The sequence below is a fragment of the Stegostoma tigrinum genome, chromosome 9 (genome assembly GCF_030684315.1).
Source record: "Stegostoma tigrinum isolate sSteTig4 chromosome 9, sSteTig4.hap1, whole genome shotgun sequence".
Classification (NCBI taxonomy): Eukaryota; Metazoa; Chordata; class Chondrichthyes; order Orectolobiformes; family Stegostomatidae; genus Stegostoma; species Stegostoma tigrinum.
The window spans coordinates 54,119,214-54,139,252 of NC_081362.1; the positions used below are offsets into that span (position 1 = coordinate 54,119,214).

General features: G+C 43.8%; 1 protein-coding gene across 1 annotated transcript in view; it reads left to right on the plus strand.

Moving 5' to 3' along the window:
• The first annotated feature begins 2,933 nt into the window (after positions 1–2,933).
• Positions 2,934–20,039, plus strand: part of si:ch211-22i13.2 (uncharacterized protein LOC553945 homolog) — a 36,125-nt gene continuing 19,019 nt past the window's right edge. Inside the window, exons 1-3 of the mRNA XM_048536585.2 lie at positions 2,934–3,002; positions 11,271–11,501; positions 12,695–12,818. Of these exons, the coding sequence (XP_048392542.1) occupies positions 2,934–3,002; positions 11,271–11,501; positions 12,695–12,818 (424 nt within the window). The remainder of the gene's footprint in view (positions 3,003–11,270; positions 11,502–12,694; positions 12,819–20,039) is intronic.

Below are 20,039 nucleotides of genomic sequence, written 5' to 3' on the forward strand. Positions count from 1 at the left end.
TCATGAAAAACAAACTGCCTCTTAGGTCCCTTTTATATCTTTCTGCTCTCACCTTAAACCAAGCCCTCTAGTTTTGGACTCCCCCACCCCAGGGAAAAGATGTTGTCCATTTACCCTAGCTATGCCTCTCCTGATTTTATAAACCGCTACAAGGTCACCCCCTCAGCCACTGACACTCCAGGGAAAATAGCTCAGTCTGGGCTGCGATTATCTTCCCTGGAGTGTCAGAGGCTGAGGGGTGACCCTATAGAAGTTTATAAAATCATGAGGGGCATGACAGCATGAATAGTCAAAGCCTTTTCTCAAGGGTGGATAAGTCCAAAACTACAGGAATAGGTTTATGGCAAGAGGGCAAAGATTTAGAAGATGCATAAGAGGCAACAGTGCAAGTATAGCATTCATATGTACCCAATTTAAAAATTCATCCTGTTCAAAAACCATTATTTCAAGGTGATGCTAGTACCACATTAAAATCATCTGAGCATTGAAATGAATGTGTCCCAGAGCAGGAAAAAATGTCTCAACAGCTATGCACATTTTGGTCCATTTAATTTGGTGCTTCTGTTTTACTTCTGTTGGCATCACAAACTAATGTTCAAATTCTATCCAGATATTTATGTAAGTGCTAGCCACACTAGACAGAGTAAGCCCACACACAAAAGAAGTGGCCACATACTTACATTTCCCTTACACTCTACAATAATAATTAGAGAAAAGATATATCATGAATCCTCCCAATTCCTCAACACAGAAATGGGATAACCTACAACAATTTCTCTGCACACAGCAGCTCATACACACCCATTCATACAACTGAGACGAACAGACTTTTTTTTGTTTTAGCTTTGTAGAGCCATTCTTTAACTTATGCAGATACAAGATCCAAGGTGTTGGATTATCCTTCACTGCCTGGACGCAGCAACAACAGAACTGAAAGTAAATTAACTGATGAGCAGCATTCTCTCCAATTTTCTTTATGGCTATATGGACCTCCAAGGTCCATTCACATCAGGAACTTCCAGAACCAGAAATCAATGCCCCAGTCAGCATGCAGACACCAATCGACATACGTGGACCCGAAGGAAAAGTTGCTGGTGAGACTGATCCACTTCATTTTCCTCAGTTGGATTTCCTTCCCAGGTTCTGGCCAGAACCAATGTTAGCTGCTCTTTTTCTGTTCAGCACATGATCAAGGGCGGGGAGGCTCATGATTTGCAAGGCACAACAAAGTAGGTTCTACTTTATAGCAATGACCATTGGGATGGAGCTAGCCTTAGGTCTGTCCCATGAGATGCTGCTTTACCCTCCAACCAAGTCCTCACAAGATCACCACAGTGGATGAAGCTTATTGAACTCTATCAACTATTAACCATTTCACACCTTTTACTGCAATGTTAAATGTGACACGTAAAATAAACAAAACTCAGCACCATTTTTTTCTAAAGAAGGGTCTCGGCCCGAAACGTCAGCCTTCCAGCTCCTCTGATGCAGCCTGGCCTGCTGTGTTCATCCAACTCTACACCCTGTTATCTCAGCATCTTATGACCTGATCATTCTATACATGTGTTTGCAAATATTACTTTGTCGGGGTCAGATTCACTCTTTCCAACATTTTGTTTCACTTGTACGTTACCCATCAACCTGATGACAACTTATATAGTCCCACACTCCAATGCTGTTTCTCCAGATGTTCTGCAGGCAATATGTCATAGACAATACTGCATTCCATCTTTTCTTTTTACATCTATACACCTCAGATAAGAAATTCAGCAGGTATTGTAAGTGTCCTAAAAGTACACTGATGCACCTGTTTTGCCGGTATAACTTGATTTCCCTCTCCATCCTTGCCACTGGATTCCAACTCGAAGTACTGACTGATGACTGTGCACAGTAGCAGCTTATCTGCTCTCAAATCTCTGCTTTGCTGTCAGCCTGTAGAAAAAGTCTAAGAGCAGCCGGGAATATATATTGTGCATTTTTTCTTCATTCCTATTTTGGGGAAGCATATATTTCCCAATCACTGCTACCCACACACGAGAACACTAACATCAATACTCAACACTGTGGGTCAAGGTGCAGTAAGTGCATTGGCATGGTGCAATAATTGAGTAGGCAACGTATGGTTAAAGTACTTGGAAGTCGAGTCCAGTGAAATCCTGACATCTCAAAAGAGTTGCAGGAACAGCAACTCATATTCCGCCTGGGAACCCTGCAGCCTAATGGTATCAATGTGGACTTCACCAGTTTCAAAATCTCCCCTTCCCCTACTGCATCCCTAAACCAGCCCAGTTCGTCCCCTCCCCCCACTGCACCACACAACCAGCCCAGCTCTTCCCCCCCACCCACTGCATCCCAAAACCAGTCCAACCTGTCTCTGCCTCCCTAACCGTTTCTTCCTCCCACCCCAAGCCGCACCCCCATCTACCTACTAACCTCATCCCACCTCCTTGACCTGTCCGTCTTCCCTGGACTGACCTATCCCCTCCCTACCTCCCCAACTATACTCTCTCCACCTATCTTCTTTACTCTCCATCTTCGGTCCGCCTCTCCCTCTCTCCCTATTTATTCCAGAACCCTCTCCCCATCCCCCTCTCTGATGAAGGGTCTAGGCCCGAAACGTCAGCTTTTGTGCTCCTGAGATGCTGCTTGGCCTGCTGTGTTCATCCAGCCTCACATTTTATTATCTTAGAATTCTCCAGCATCTGCAGTTCCCATTATCTCTCATCTCAAAAATCACATCGCTCGAAATTCTACTTCTGTAGAAGTTACCAGCCATTCCTCTCAGGAGAATCGCAAATCATAACAAGCAACGCCTATAATAAACCAAATCCACTCAAACTTCCTTGCACAGCATTGTCAGCTGACACCAGAACATTGGGTCGACTGCGCCTGTGACCTTACCCGGCGTTGGCAAGCATAAGGTTCCAGGCCCTATGCATCGTGGCGTCATGCGCAAGGTAGGCACTGCGCATGTGCATGAAACGTTGGAAGGAGAAGGCTCAGTAAGTCAGAAATGTTATCTCTGATTTCTGTAAAGATGCTGGCCACACCGGCTGAGATTTCTGTTTATGTTTCTGAGTAACGTTGCAAGGAGGTCCGGCGGTAGAAAGGATGACCAAGATCGGGTGTGAGAGGGTGGTGGTTGTCGGCAAATGGGGTGGGAGCAAGCTGGAGAGATTGGATCTGACCGAGTAGGGGGGAGGAGGTGATCGAATGAGCAAGTTTTCCGCATCCCCCCGTCACGCACATGTCGACATTGCCCACACACACATGCCCTGGCCTACCCAGCACATCCCACACCACGTCACCACCAAACATGCCCTGCAGCCCATTCACACGTGCCTGGGACCCTCCATACACCCCCTCTCATTCCTCGCCGCACCCCCCACGTATGCCCCCATGCACTTGTCGCCACACATGCCCCGTCTCCACTCACACACCCCCATCATGCCCCCTACACACCCCCTCACACCCTGTCACCCCGCCCCACACAGCCCTCCCGTTCTCTTTAGCTTCCTGACGCTGCTACCCGTGGATATTCTGTTTTCTTGATCTCCTGCCCTACTGTGTCCCAATTCACCCGTCCACACCCCCCCCAACCCACCACACACTCTCTCCCCCACACATGTTCTGTGCATCCTCCACCACGCTGTCTCCATCCCTTTCCCCCCTACCACCAGCGCCCAATTATTATACCGCATATGGTCCTCAGAGTGAGCAATTGCAACGTTTAAACCTGTAACCTACATAAGGAGTTACTTGGCTGCAATCAGCAGAGACACTGGGACATGTAAATTTTCAGTGCCATGTTTGGAAATGCTGAGTCTTTTTGCCCTTTTTTTAAAACTTGTAACCTGTCCAAAGCGCAAAAGGATAAAGGGCATTTCTGTTCAAGGCTCTTGTCAGAACCCTCACCAATTTTTCTCATTATATTTTATTTTTATTCTCTTTTTCAATTTTTGTTTGGAGTAATGAACTTGAAACTTGTTATACTTTGGTCTGGAGACAATAAGGACTTTGGCAAGACTGTGGTGGTGAAGGAGGGCCCTGGGTGAGGCTGGGGGTAGTGAGTAGGAGAGGTGGTGATAGATGTTTGCATGTAGGGAACTGTGATTGGTCTGAGGGAGGGGTGGAGCAGATAGGTGAGTAAGAAGATGGCCATGTTAGGTTAGGTCAGGTCAGGACGTGGGATAAGGCTGGGGATGGAGGTATTTTGAAGCAGGTGACATCAGTATTAATGCTATTGGTCTGCAGTCTTCCAAGGTGAAATATCAGCTGTTGTTCCTGCAACTTATGTTTGGCCTCACTGACAGCGGAAGAGGCCAGGGATGGACATACTGTCAGGGGAGTGGGAGTGAAAGTGAAAATGGATGGCAACTGGGAGGTTGGGTTAATTGTTGCATGCAGAGCACAGATGCTCTGCGAACTGGTTCCTGAGTCTGCATTTGGTCTTCCCCACGTAGAGGAGAACACATCAGGAGCAATGGATAAGATAGATAAGTTTGGATGAATCTCTGCCAGATCTTGAAGGATTGTTTTGTGCTTGGATGGTGATGAGCGGTACTTTGGGACAGCTTCTGGAAAAAGAAAAAGAACAGACCAACAAAGCTGTGTTTGTTTGAGGCCAGGCCTGGAAACTAATTGCAGGCTGCCTCTTGATTAAGAGATTCCTTTCAAACACAGCAACCCCAGCAAGAGCATTGTGCTTAAACAGATAGCAGAAGTTGGCAATTAACAAAGTCAGTACCTGAGAATCTGTTCCAGTCTGGAATAGACCTTATGTTCAAGCAGATGGCAGTTGTTGAGTGATGATTGAGGCCTTAGGAAAGAACAGTCAAATTCTGGTTTTGTCCTGAGACACTAACTTTTTATTTAAACTGTTTTCTGGGAGACAAGCATGGTTTCTGACAAGACAGTATGAAAATTTGAAAGCTTCCTGCCTAATTTGCTACATCAGCTTCTAGAAATCCAAAGAATAGAAAGCTGAGTTAGAAATGTTATGACCTGTACCGAAATGAACAGAGCAGATGACCCTAATTGGCTGTTCCAGAAAAGCAACCAAAGAATCCCCATTTATGCCTGTGGAAACAATGCATTGTGAAAGCCATTTACTTAAACTGGCCAGGTTTTTATTTTGTTTATCCCTTAACTGTGTGTGTTTGTCTCTGCCTTTTGTGTGAATAGGGCTGAAAATAAATGCATCCGGTTTAAAGCATATACATTAAACAGCTTCCCTTGTTTTTTTTTCCCCTCTGAATTTATTGTGTATTTAATAAACAATTGTCTTTTGTTTTGAGGTACAAAACCACTGTCAGGAATTAATTATTTGTAAAATCTGGAATTAGTTTTGCAAGTCTGGTTAGGAACCATGGGAGTAATTTTTTGGGGTCTTCAATGGTTTCATTTTATTGAGATGTGAATACAGGGCGAACTTAGTTTGGCTGTCTGTCTTCACATCGTAACACACTTACCATAGTTCTCGACTTTCCTTGCTGTCTGCTGGGAGTTCACGTGGTTCAGCTTTCTCAGCATTTTTCAGGTATTTCCTTGCAATCCAAGTAATAGAAACGTTACTGCAATAGTTATTTCTCATTCGTGCTGAAGAAATAAATTCTCAGGTCCCCATTTTAAAACAAAAGTTCACAAAAATCTCCAACCTCCTAGTAAATTTGTCACTCATAATTGGAAATGTGTTGTCTCTGGAAAACTGAAGATATTGTACATTTGGACACTTTCTGAAATAAAAGGATTGCTTGCATTTAATTACTGAATCCTGTGTTTGGATGCAACGATGGGGTCTCTGGTGTTGGTCACCTGGCAACTCTGTATTTGACTTCTGCTTTAAATTGAAAGGAAACACAGGAGTAAAAATTAATAGCAAATAACAGTGAGGCTGCAAGACCTCTCTTTCTCCTGGTTCAAGTTTGGGATCCTGATTAAAATCAACACTTCAGTATTTTGACTACTTTACAATCTCTGAAAAGCTAAACTGACAACCATCCAAAGACTTGAATTCACCTTGATTTCTAATTGAACTGAAGCTTTGTTTAAAAGATCTTTCATTAGTGTATGACCATCAGCAATAAAATTCAACAAGAAGCCTAGTGGGCTGTTGGAATTCATCAATATTTTTTGTTTGCAGACTATTGATCACTAGTGCATTCTTCCCCCCACCCCCCACTTTGCTTTTTATAAAAAAAAATTATAGCACAAAGATCTGCTGATGTGTGTTTGTGTATGTTTGGAATTAATAGGGAATATAGTTCAAAATCTAGATTTGATCTTTAATATTAATCGGTTTTGACATATCTTTAAGATAATGTTTTGTGAAATAAGAGTATTTTGAGTTTATTTTTGTAGAAGCTTGGTGAAAGGCTGACATTCTAGATACCAATACCAAAGAGTAAAAATTGGCCATATCAGTGATTGAATGGTTCCCTTCAGTCACTTGTGGTTACAACTACAATTTGATCTGTGGCTTTTTCCTGCACTTTCCCTTTTCAGACTCCAATAAGTCCCACGATTACTCTCATAACTTCAGCATTGTGAACAAACCTGACCTGCTTTGATACAATAGAAACACTTTGGCTTTCACCTTCACCCTTCGTTCTACTTTTTTCTGATCTATGGTGGAAGTTTTGAGGCATTCCCAGCTTTCCATTTTTCTTACTATGGCTACTTCTTTCAGCTGACCACTTTGTTTCAAAAATTGAAAAGCTTAACTTATTTTTCTGACCAACCTGCACAGGCATGTTGTGATATACCTCTGGAGCAAGTGGGACTGGGAACACTGGCCTCCCGGTCAAGGGGTAGGGACATTACTACTGTGCCACAAGAGGGGCCCCCTCCTTACCACTTTCTATCCCTTTCAAATTTACGAGGTGACAGAAAAAACATTTAATCGTATAGATTAGCTTATAATCATCAGCCATTACTGTTACTTTTCTAGCAATTGGAATAATGAGGGGTATAGATGGAGTTAATGTTAGTTGTCTTTTCCCTTGAATGGAGGCTTTCACTACTATGGAGCACACTTTTAAGGTGAGAGAAGAGAGAGATTTTAAAAAAGTCTTGAGGGGCAAATTTTTTATGCAGAGGTTGGTTCACATGTGGAATGAACTTGCTGAGGAAGTGGTGGATGTGGGTAAAATTACAATGTTTAAAAGACATTTGCACAAGTAAATGAACAGGTAGGTTTGGAGGAATATGGGCCAAGAGCAGGCAGGTGGGACTAGTTTAGTTTGGTCTTATGTTCAGCATGGACTGGTTGGACTAAAGAGTGTTTCCATGTTCTATTACTCTAATTAGAACCTTTTAGTTCTCAACATGTGTCTTATTATGGAAGGTAGTGAGTTTTTAAATTAATTGAAGAGAATAATCTGCTTAAGAACTTCATACATCCTCTTGTGGTAGAGTGGTAGGGACCCTGCCAGATACAAGTCTCACCTGTTCCATATGGGTGTAATAACGTCTCTGAACAGGTTGATTAGAAAAAAACACCCTAATGTTTGTTTCCCCTGTCAAAATTACTTAAATCGTAAATTCAGTATAGCTTGTGTCCAGGCTGTTTCCTTTAATTTCAACAGCTTTGCCTATATGCCTCAGGTACTTATTCATATGCAGCCTTTGTAGCTTTTTTATAAAATAGTGCGATAATCCCTAAAAACCTCCTCAAACAGTGCTTTACTTTTCAACTTGCTCTGTTTGTGTAGTGTGTAGTGTCTAGGGTCCTTTGGCAAATTCATCTGTCAGCTATTTTCACAAAGGACATAACAAATGACTCCACATCCCTTTTCTCAAGTGTTGGCAAGGCCTAGAAGCGTGGACGCTGGGAAGTTGTTTCCGTTAGGCGGGGAGCCTAGGACGCGTGGGCACAGCCTTAGAATTGGGGGGGGGTAAATTTAAAACGGAAATGAGGAGACATTTCTTCAGCCAGAGAGTGGTGGGTCTGTGGAAGTCATTGCCACGGAGCGCAGTGGAGGCCGGGACATTAAATATCTTCAAGGTGGAGATTGATAAATTCTTGACCTCACAAGGAATCAAGGGCTACAGGGAGAGTGCAGGGAAGTGGAGTTGAAATACCCATCAGCCATGATTAAATGGCAGAGTGGACTCGATGGGCCAAATGGCCTTACTTCCACTCCTATATCTTATGGTCTTAAAAGTAAGTATTCTTTTACCAGACTTTAGATTATGACTCGGATTCACCTTATCAGACCTTGCATCAGCATCTCGTGTTTCTTTTTAGACAAATGTTATCGAAAGCTGATAACTCATGTTTCTCTCTTTTTCCCGCGTGCCTTCTCTTTTCCCTTTGCAATTGTAATTCTCACTTTTTCTAATTTCCATTTCCTGTTTTCTTTTTACATTTCATCTCCCTTTCTTTATCTTTTTCTGCTTTTTGTCCTTTTTCTTTGAAATTTCCTCTCCAACTTTTTCATGTTCGATCATATCCAAATATCACCTGATTCTGATGTTTCAGTATCTAGTCCTTGTGTTTCTACTAAACCCTAACTACTATGGAATTAGTACTTTAACTCTATATTCCCAACACTGGCAGTCTCATTGAACTGGCAAAGGCAATATTTATTGTCCATCCCTAGCAAGTTACAGCAGAAACATTGTATAAATTGATGACCGTTTTCAACCTTTGCCAATAATTCACACAGTATGAAAATAATAAATAGCTCAGTTAATAGATTCAAAGAAATTTCACCCACAAGATTTTTAAGTCTTCTAAGATTCCAGTCAGACAGCTTCTTTTTAAAGACGGCAAAATAAATTATTTATTTGAAAATGGCAAGATTAACATATAATCCCAAAAACAGTGTCTGAACTAAGCAATTATTTACAATATAAACAGGAAATGCTGCAAATACTTAGCAGGCCCATGGAGAAACACAATCAACATTTCAGACTGATAAATTGTTGAAATAGTTGCCTGGTGTATTAAAAACATCCAACAACTAGCTTTCTCAATACTTCAAAGCATATTTGTACTTGAATTGACCAACTTCTTTCACACAAATTGCTCAGGAACAAAACTAACCAATCTTTGCATCATTACCTGTCCTGAAGAAGGTTCACTGAACTCAAAATATTAACTCTACTTTCTCTCCACAGGTATTGCCAGATCTGCTTGTTTCTCCAGCAATTTGTTTTTATTTACATGGTTACATTCAGTTGAACAGGACAATTTATGTGGATGCAGCTGAAAATTGACATATTTAGTATTATGACAGACATCTCTTCAAAAAAAACTTTATTCATAATACTTTTAAAAGTACATAATGTAGTATCAGCTTTGATTTGTCATTTCTGTGCCATACAGTTCAATTTCTTTCAACAGACTGTTTGGCACTCTGAGATGCTTTGTTATACTGACAAATTTGGGTTCTAACTACGTTATGTTTACATTTTATGGCAAAAAATTTCTGCATGGGGGGTGTGCTTTAAATAGTGTCCAACTTTTATTTACTTTGCTGGATGAGGCTAAGACTTTCTAAACTTACCACATTAAACCTTCTGTAGTGGCTGTCCACAGCTTTAATTTGTTCCTCAGCTTATAGTCCAACCCATTGGAATGTGCCATTCTGTAACACTCATCTCTTTGCACTAGAAGACCAACAAGTTTTGGGAAGACAAAAGAATGTCTTTAGGTAAATTGATGGTCCACCTACAGCATTTGATATTGGTCTCAGTATGCACCTCTGGCAAACAGTCCACTGAGCACAGAACCTTGCCTTCTGGTTCAAAACAAATATCACTAAATTTTATGCACACCTGTTTGGAAAGGCACAGTTGAGAAGGAAGTGTGCAATCTAATTTTTCTCCCCGCTGCACCTACTTTGAGGACTGCATGAAGTGGCACTGAATGTGCAGGGGTCAAGGAAAGATCTGTTACCCCTTTACACCATCAGCCAAGCTACATCTTGGTGCATGTTTGGAACTTCTGGCAATGAGGCATTTGACCAAAGGTGATAATGGGAACTGCAGATGCTGGAGAATCCAAGATAACAAAGCGTGGAGCTGGATGAACACAGCAGGCCAAGCAGCATCTGAGGAGCACAAAAGCTGACGTTTTGGGCCTAGACCCTTCATTAGAGAGAGGGATGGGGAGAGGGAACTGGAATAAATAGGGAGAGAGGGGGAGGTGGACCGAAGATGGAGAGAAGATAGGTAGAGAGGAGAGTATAGGTGAGGAGGTAGGAAGGGGATAGGTCAGTCCAGGGAAGACGGACAGGTCAAGGAGGCGAGATGAGGTGGTGGGTAGGAAATGGAGGTGCGGCTTGAAGTGGGACTAAGGGATGGGTGAGAAGAAGAACAGGTTAGGGAAGCGGAGACAGGCTGGGCTGGTTTTGGGATGCAGTGGCGGGAGGGGACGAGCTGGGCTGGTTTTCTGATGCAATGGGGGAGGGGACAAACTGGGCTGGTTTGGGATGCAATGGGGTAAGGGGAGATTTTGAAGCTTGTGAAGTCCACATCGATACCATTGGGCTGCAGGGTTCCCAAGCGGAATATGAGTTGCTGTTCTTGCAACCTTCGGGTAGCATCATTGTGGCACTGCAGGAAGCCCATGATGGACATGTCGTCTGAGGAATGGGAGGGCGAGTTAAAATGGTTCGCGACTGGGAGGTGCAGTTGTTTGTTGCGAACCGAGCGGAGCTGTTCTGCAAAGCGGTCCCCAAGCCCCTCCTAAATGTATAGATATATACCGAAGAGTATTGCTTTTGGCATTTTCACAGTGCAGCATCAAGCTGAAGCCCACTCCTAGTTACTAACCAGTCATTAAATCAACACCATCCACAAGTTCTCTATAAAAGACAAACTTCACAGAAATCATCTCATGCTTTTCCACTCCCTTCACGTATTTATTGTCATGTCTTTGAATGATCTTATATCAACTCTTTTAAATGGGTAGCATCATGTTCAGTGTAAAATACATGTTCTTTCGGTGTATTTGTCACTTTGATCCCAGGGACGAGCTTGTGGGCTCAAGACTTCCTTCAAAGCTGACACTGGTACCGAAAGAACCTGGATAAAACAGTGTCCCTCTCATGTTGACGCGAAAAAAAAATCCCACAACATTATTTCAAAGAACAATAGGGAAAGTCAATATTTACTCCACGAAAAGAAACAGCTGATGGTATCGCATTGTTATTTGTGGGAACTGGCTGTGTACAATTTGAGCCGCTGTGTTTCCTGCATTTACAACAGTGGCAAGACTTCAGAGGGAGCTCACCGACTGTAAAATAAAAACACCTTTTTAGGCACGTACTGTGGTTGTGAAGAGCGCTGTCAGTAAATACACAAGCTCCGAACCCTTCCCGAAGGAGGTGCCAGCAACTCGGTGTGCGAGGGGCACTGGGACACGATCCTGTCACTTCCTGAGACGGAGGGTGAACGGGGCGGTTACACGGAGGAAGACGCCGAGGACTATTCTTCCTCCCGGAGCCGGCGGCGCTCTCCGACCGCTCGGGCAACAGGAGCCACGGCTCCCGGTAGGGAAACGCTACCCGGGGTGGGGTGTATGGGAATACGGCTCACTCTTTCCTCCCCCCCCCCCCCGGGTTTGATAGCAGCGGGCCCTGCCCGGCTCTCCGCTGGCGGCAGAACCGAGCCGAAGGCCCCGGTCTCGGGCCTGGGCCTAAACTCCAGCTTCCGGCCGCCGGCCTGCCCCATTCCATCCTACACCGCCCCCACTACAAACACTACACCGGCCCTTACCCTCAGGCTACATTTCCAGACCCTCAGTTCCCCTCTCCCCTGCCGACCTGCACCACACTGCACTCCCCTCAACCTCCTACGCTCCAGGCTGCACCACCTTCCCCCGCCCCGGACACATTCAGAATCCCCCTCATGTCTACACTCCAAACAATCCCTATATACCCTGATACCTCCCTGCCTACACTCCATAACCCCTTGCACAGCCCACCCTCTGCCTGCACTCCAGACAAATCCTCCCTCTTCTCGTCTACCCTGCCTGCATTCCAGACGAACCCTCCCTCTTCTCACCTATCTACTCTAGACTGCAGCTACGTCCAGAATTTACCCCCTCCACCATTCCAGACAAACATCACACTCCATACCTTCCTGCCAACTCTCCACTTTCTTCCCTACATTCCTCACCCGCTTCCTGTACTCCCCATTCACCCTCTGCCTGTGCTCCAGACTGTATCATCCCCGTCCTTTGGCTACGTCCAGAAACCATCCCCCCAACTCTAGACAAATCTTCCTAAACTCTGCCCACACTCCAGACCGCATCACCCACTTTGGCCGACATTCAACAACCTGCCAACCCTCCAGACCCTGGCCTATACTCTCCAGAGCATATCCATTCTCTCAAATGGATTGATATCCACTTGGGTTGGAGATACTGAGACACTTTTCAGGAAGCACAACAATATCTTCCAGACCATCACTCAGATTCTCAACACCGCAGTATCAACTTCCAAACGTCCCAGTGCATATTAAAACCATGCTATCATAAAAGCAAGTCTTTGTTGTGAAAACGGAGAAGGTAATCATAACAATGCTTTCAAAATACTAGCAAAAGTCCTTCAAAGATTCTCAACTGAGATGAATAATTGAAGCTCCTGTATAAATCAGCTCAGTATGCTGCTTAATCAGACATGTGAAATGTAATTGTATTAGTGCTTTATGTTCTCACTAGAATTATTTTGATCTGTTCTAGGCCTTTTTTGTTAGTAAAATTTGTGATTATCTTTGGTTTATCATGGAGAGAAGGATAGACAGTGACAGAAGGAAAATTAAGAACCCCAGCACGTCTTCAGAAGAACAGAAAAAAAGTGACAGAGGTACTGATTGTTTTAATAATTCTGTTGTCTGCCATCACTCTCAAACATTGAAATTACTAAATCAAATACAACAGCACTAGGCCACAAACCACCACTGGCAAACTCAGTGACTCCCCCAATATTCTGAAGTTGTGACTTTGAAATGTTGCCTCTGTTTTAGTCCCAGGAATCTCTCTCACTTTCACATGTTCAATGGTCTGTTATGCAGACCTACTGATCCTAGATCAGCCTTCAGACTAGTCACATCTCCAGTTGCCCTGCCTGCTTAATCATTCAAATTGCAAGTTAATTCTAAATGCCTTTGTGAAATGGGGGCTTGTGAGTAAGAAATGAAACAAATCAATTTATAACTGAAATCTATTTATGTTTGTTGGTGTTAAGTTTGTGGGGTTCGAGTCTGCAAATATTTTTATTCAAGCACATGTACAAGTGAACAGGCCTGTAAAGACCCTGTCTCAACTATACAAATTACATAACACATATTAAAAGCATTCAAATCCCTGTTTTCTCTGTAACATACTTCCACAATTTCAGGTCATACCACATCAGGTCTCATCCTGGGAAGTTCTGTTCTGTACAATACCACACAACAGACTTGTGAGGAAAGTAATGGATCATGGAATGTACAGTAGCAATGTGGATACAAAATTGGCTGAATGATAGGAAACAGAAAATAATCTTCAATGGTTAATTTTTACCCTGAAGTAAGGTTTGTCGTGAAGTTCCTTCAGAGTCTGTATGGGGACCTTTGATTTTCATGATACATATTAACGATCTGGATCTTGGTGTGCAGGGGACAACTTCAAAGTTTGCAGATGACACAAAACTTGAAAGCATTGTAAACTGTGAAGAAGACAGTGTAGAACTCTGAAAGGATGTTGACAAGTTGATGGAGAGGTGGTGGCCGAAGTTCAATGAGAGAAGTGTGATGTGGTACACTTTCGTATGAAGAACATTGAAATAAAATATAAAATAGGATGTAGAATTCTAAAGTAGTGCAGGAGCAGAGGAATCTCAGTGTGTGTGTGCACAGATCATTGAAGCTGGCAAGACAAATGAGAGAGCAGTTAATAAAACATGCAGTATCCATAGTTTTATTAATAGTGGCAGAGAGTACAAGAGCAAGATCATGTTAAACTTATATAAGACACTTGTTATAACTCAGCTCGAGTATTGTGCACAGTTTTGGGTGCCACTTTATAGGAAAGATGTGAATGTTTTGAAGAGAGTGCAAAAATGATTTAGAAGAATGGTTCCTGGAATGAGAAACTTCAATTATGAAGATGTTTTGAAGAAGTTGGGACTGTTCTTCAAGGAGAGAACAAAACTGACGTGAGATTTGATAAAGATTTTCATTATCATGAATGGACTAACTGGAATAGATAGGAAGAAGCTGTTCCCACTCATAAAAGGAACAAGGATGACAGGGCATAGATTTATAGTGATGTACAGGAGAAGCAGGGTACTGTGAAAAAGATGTTTTCACACAGCGAGTAGTTACACCTTGGACTCTTCACCCAATTCATGATCCTCATGATTTTATAAAATGGGAAAGATTTTGAATAAATGCGGCAGCTCAAGACTTGGCGCAGTGTGCTGTAAGCAGCAGCAGAACTGTATTCGACCAGAATCTATAACCTCATGATTTGGCATTACGCCCTCTCTTCCTTTACCATCAAGATAGGAGCAATCCTGCTTCAATGAACAGTGCAGGGGGGCAACGCCAGGAGCAGCACTAGGAGTAGCTAAAATTGAGATGTCAACCTGGTAATGCTACAACAGGACTGCTTACATACCAAACAGCATAAGCAGCAAGTTGGTCAGAGCTAAGTGATCCCACAATTAATGGATCAGATCTAAGCTCCTCAGTCCCACTACATTCAGTTGTGAATGATAGTAGATAATTAAATAATTGATGGAGGAGAAGGCTTCACAAATATTCCCACCCTCCGTGATGAGAGTGCCCAGTCAATGATCTGTAAGCAGAAAGTGTAGTTATGGCTACATTCCAATGCTGCATAAGGAATCTGATCTTGTGGAATCTCCAGGAGTCTCTCAGGTTGGTGTTCTAGACCCAACCACCTTGAGCTGCTTCATCCCTCCATCACAAGGTCAGAAGTTGGGATGTTCGTTGATGATTCCGCTTTGTTCAGCACCACTTGTGAATATTGAAGCAGTCTGTGTCCAAACACAGCAAAATCTGGACAATATTCAAGCTGGGCTTAAAAAGTTGGAATTAACATTCACACTAAGGCATTTGATAAGGTTCCCCATGGTAGGCTCATTCAGAAGGTCAGGAGGAATGGGATACAGGGGAACTTAGCTGCCTGGATACAGAATTGGCTGGCCAACAGAAGACAGCGAGTGGTAGTAGAAGGAAAATATTCTGCCTGGAAGTCAGTGGTGAGTGGGGTTCCACAGGGCTCTGTGCTTGGGCCTCTACTGTTTGTAATTTTTATTAATGACTTGGATGAGGGGATTGAAGGATGGGTCAGCAAGTTTGCAGACAACATAAAGGTCGGAGGTGTCGTTGACAGTATCGAGGGCTGTTGTAGGCTGCAGCGGGACATTGACAGGATGCAGAGATGGGCTGAGAGGTGGCAGATGGAGTTCAACCTGGATAAATGCGAGGTGATGCATTTTGGAAGGTCGAATTTGAAAGCTGAGTACAGGATTAAGGATAGGATTCTTGGCAGTGTGGAGGAACAAAGGGATCTTGGTGTGCAGATACATAGATCCCTTAAAATGGCCACCCAAGTGGACAGGGTTGTTAAGAAAGCATATGGTGTTTTGGCTTTCATTAACAGGGGGATTGAGTTTAAGAGTCGTGAGATCTTGTTGCAGCTCTATAAAACTTTGGTTAGCCCGCACTTGGAATACTGCGTCCAGTTCTGGTCACCCTATTATAGGAAAGATGTGGATGCTTTGGAGAGGGTTCAAAGGAGGTTTACCAGGATGCTGCCTGGACTGGAGGGCTTATCTTATGAAGAGAGGTTGACTGAGCTTGGTCTCTTTTCATTGGAGAAAAGGAGGAGGAGAGGGGACCTAATTGAGGTATACAAGATAATGAGAGGCATAGATAGAGTTGATAGCCAGAGACTATTTCCCAGGGCAGAAATGGCTAACACGAGGGGTCATAGTTTTAAGCTGGTTGGAGGAAAGTATAGAGGGGATGTCAGAGGTGGGTTCTTTACACAGAGAGTTGTGAGAGCATGGAATGCTTTGCCAGCAGCAGTTGTGGAAGCAAGGTCATTGGGGTCATTTAAGAGACTGCTGGACATGCATATGGTCACAGAAATCTGAGGGTGCATACATGAGGATCAATGGTCGGCACAACATTGTGGGCTGAAGGGCCTGTTCTGTGCTGTACTGTTCTATGTTCTATGTTCTACATAGTGCTAGGCAATGACCATCTCCAATATGAGAGAAGATAATCACCATCCTTTAATATTTAATGACATTACAGTCACTGAATTCCCCACTATTAATAGCCCGGGGGTTACCATTGATAAGAAACTAAATGGAGTAATCGTATAAATATATAATGGCTACAAGAGCAGACCAAAGACTAGGAATCTAGCTGTGACTGTCCACCATCTACGAGACATAAGTCAGGGATATGATGGAATACTTTCTACTTACCTGGATCAGTGCTGCTCAACCACACTCAAGAAGTTTGGCACCATCCAGAACAAAACAGACCATTTGATTGGCACACATGCATTCTCTCTACTACAGGAGCCCAGTGGCAACAGTTTGTGCCATGTACTGGATGCACTGCAGATATTCACCAAGACGCTTTAATCAGCATCTTCCAAACCTGCAATCAATACCATGTAGAAGAATGGAGGTAAATACATTGGAATATCACCATCTGCAAGTTCCCCTCCAAATTGCACATCATTCTGATTTGAAAGTATTTCGCCGTTCCTTCACTGCTGAGTCAAAATCCTGGGATCTCCTTCCTAACCTACACCTAAGGGATTGCAATAGTTCACAAAGGCAGTTTGCCAGAACCTTCTCAAAGGTAACGGGGGATAGATAGTAAATATTTTTCTGGCTGAGGAAGATTACATCCCATGACTGAATTTAAAAAGAAGTGTGCAAAAGCAAGAAAATTCGGTGGATCTGTCTAAAACATGATTAGCCTCAGTAAGAGAACTCTATTCAGTTCTGGCACCATTGCAGTGTAATTAACTCTTTAATTTTGAGCTGGCAAATTGCGTTTTAATGCAAATATGATATATAGCTGTATGCTAAAAAGAATTAAACATCTTTGTTTTGTCTATGCAGGGGGTTTAAAACAAGTGGAGCCAATTCACCCCTGCTCATCTGCTTGTAACACATTACAAGAATTAATTGTTTGAGAAACATAAAGTGCAAATTAAATGGTATTACAAATAGATGGCCTGTATTGTTTCATTTTGGAGGACAGTGCCTGCCTGTCTTGCATATGTATCAGTTATGACTCAATACTGGCACTCTTCCCTTCAAATCTGAAAGGTTGAATTCAACACAACTAGGTTGATAATGAGGGGTGTGCATACTGAGGAGCTGTTATGTTTCCTACAATACAGCAGTAACTGCAATTCAGAAAGTACTCAAGCAGTTGTAAAGAACTTTGGAATGTTCTCCAATTGTGAGTGGTGCAAGATGAATGCAAATATTTGTTTTCTATCTGATCTATGTAAGTTTCTGTTTGTTTTCTGCCTGTTTTCTCATCTGCTTCTGTGTGCTTCTCTTTTTCTCATCTATGAGTGTCACTTCTTTCTCGTTTCTTCCTATGCTGTTTTTCTCTCGTGGGTGCTGGGAAAGAGTTAGTGAGACCTGCAGGTTACACTTCATTGTGGCAGAATACAGCACTTTAAGGATGTTAAAAATCAATTTGCTAAATTTTTGCATTCTAGGCTTGTCAGGGTAGGCTACTAAGTGTGGCGTTTAAATGGACAGAGATGGAAATTACTGCTTGAGACACAATATGGAGGAACAGCAGGTAGGTGTAGGATGATCAGAGTGAACCTGGCAAAATGTCATGAAGCAAGACTGGTGTTGTTGAGAATGGGTGTAAACATCAAAATTGACATGTCGTCAGATAATGGGACAAGTGTGGGAGACTAGCTCTCCAGCATCATGAGGCCACACAACGTAATGAATCTGTGAAGAGAACTGACACATGAATCACAATAAGCAAAGTAAAAATAATTTTCCAATACTGTAATTTTATAGCAATAAAAAGGCTGTTCATGCTTCCATGCCTGTGTGAAATCCCTGAAGGAATGATCCACTTTTTCTGTGACTTTATGCATATTGAAAGAAAAGATTGTGCAGGAGTGGAGATGGCAAAGCGACATTTGCTGTTATCACTCCCCTGAAACTGACAGCGACATCTGATATTTACATTTGTATACTTATAAGTGGAAAATCAGAGGTTGCTGTCAGTGTTTTTACGCTTCTGCATTGGGTTCTTACCCCACCTTTCCCCCGACTTGCACGGAGTTTGATAATCATTGAACTGACAAGAGCTTGCCCTTTTACAGTATGGGTGTCTCTGTAAAAAGCCTCACAAACGTTGCTTCTTGGTGAATGAACTGTAATTGCTGTTGAAAAGCCACTCTGGTCTTGAAAAGCTGATTTTATACTTATGTCAGATCTCCCCCTCTTAAAATAACATGTTCATATTTTTAAAAATAATAAATGTTTGTCTGGATGTGAGATTACTCGCTGAGCTAGAAGGTTAGTTTTCAGACGTTTCGTCACTTTTTTTTATTTGAAAAAATATACTTTATTCATAGAATGTACAAAAAAAAACATTTATACACCTACCCAGTCATGCAAGCCACTCCCGGTTACCCGGGGGTACGTACACCAACTAGAGAAAAAAAAACAAAGCAAAGAAACCGCCCCGGCAGTCGTCACCCCGCACAGTCCCAGTTGGCCCCCTGACCAGTTGGGGAAGGCACCAGCTGGGCCCAGTTACCAGATAGGATTCTTTTCCCTTTTCTGGACGAGGGGGGCTCATACGGTGGTCTTTCCCCACCGCGCCTTGGCGGCGGCTGCCCCAAGCTTTAGCGCGTCCCTCAGCACGTAGCCCTGGACCTTGGAGTGCGCCAGTCTGCAACACTCGGTCGGGGTCAGTTCTTTCAGCTGGCACACCAGCAAGTTGCAGGCAGACCAAAGAGCATCTTTCACCGCATTGATGGTCCTCCAGGCGCAGTTGATGTTGGTCTCGGTGTGCGTCCCCGGAAACAGCCCGTAGAGCACGGAGTCCCGCGTCACGGAGCTGCTCGGGACGAACCTCGACAAATACCACTGCATCCCCCTGCAGACCTCCTGCGCATAGGCACACTCCAGAAGGAGGTGATCAACAGTCTCGTCCCCCCCCGCAGCCACCTCGAGGGCAGCGTGCGGTGGTGCAGAGATTCCGGGCATGCATAAAGGATCTCACTGGCAGAGCCCCTCTCACCGCCAGCCAAGCAATGTCCTTGTGCTTGTTTGAAAGTTCTGGCGATGAGGCATTCTGCCAAACGACTTTGGCAGTCTGCGTGGGGAACCACACGACGGGATCCACCCTCTCCTTTTCCCGAAGGGTCCTGAGGATACTACGTGCTGACCACTGCCTGACGGCCTTGTGGTCAAAGGTGTTTCCTTTCAAAAATTTCTCCACGAAGGACAGGTGGTACGGAACGGTCCAACTACTCGGAGCGTTCCGCGGCAACGAGGCCAGGCCCATCCTTCGCAACACCGGGGACAGGTAGAACCTCAGTAAGTAGTGACACTTGGTGTTTGCATACTGAGGATCTATGCACAGCTTGATGCAGCCACACACAAAGGTAGCCGTCAGGGCGAGGGTGGCGTTCGGTACGCCCTTTCCCCCATTTCCCAGGTCTTTGTACATGGTGTCTCTGCGGACCCAGTCCATCCTCGACCCCCAAATGAAGTGGAAGATGGCCCGGGTGACCGCAGCGGCGCAGGTCCAGGTAATAGGCCAGGCCTGCGCCACATACAACAGTACCAAAAGCCCCTCGCACCTGACAACCAGGTTCTTACCCGCAATGGAGGGGGACCGGAACATCCACCTGCCCAGCTTCTGCTTAAATTTGGCAATACGCTCCTCCCAAGTCTTAGTGCATGCCCCAGCTCCACCAAACCAAACACCCAGCACCTTCAGGTAGTCTGTCCTGACGGTGAAGGGGATGAAGGAGCGGTCGTCTCAGTTCCCGA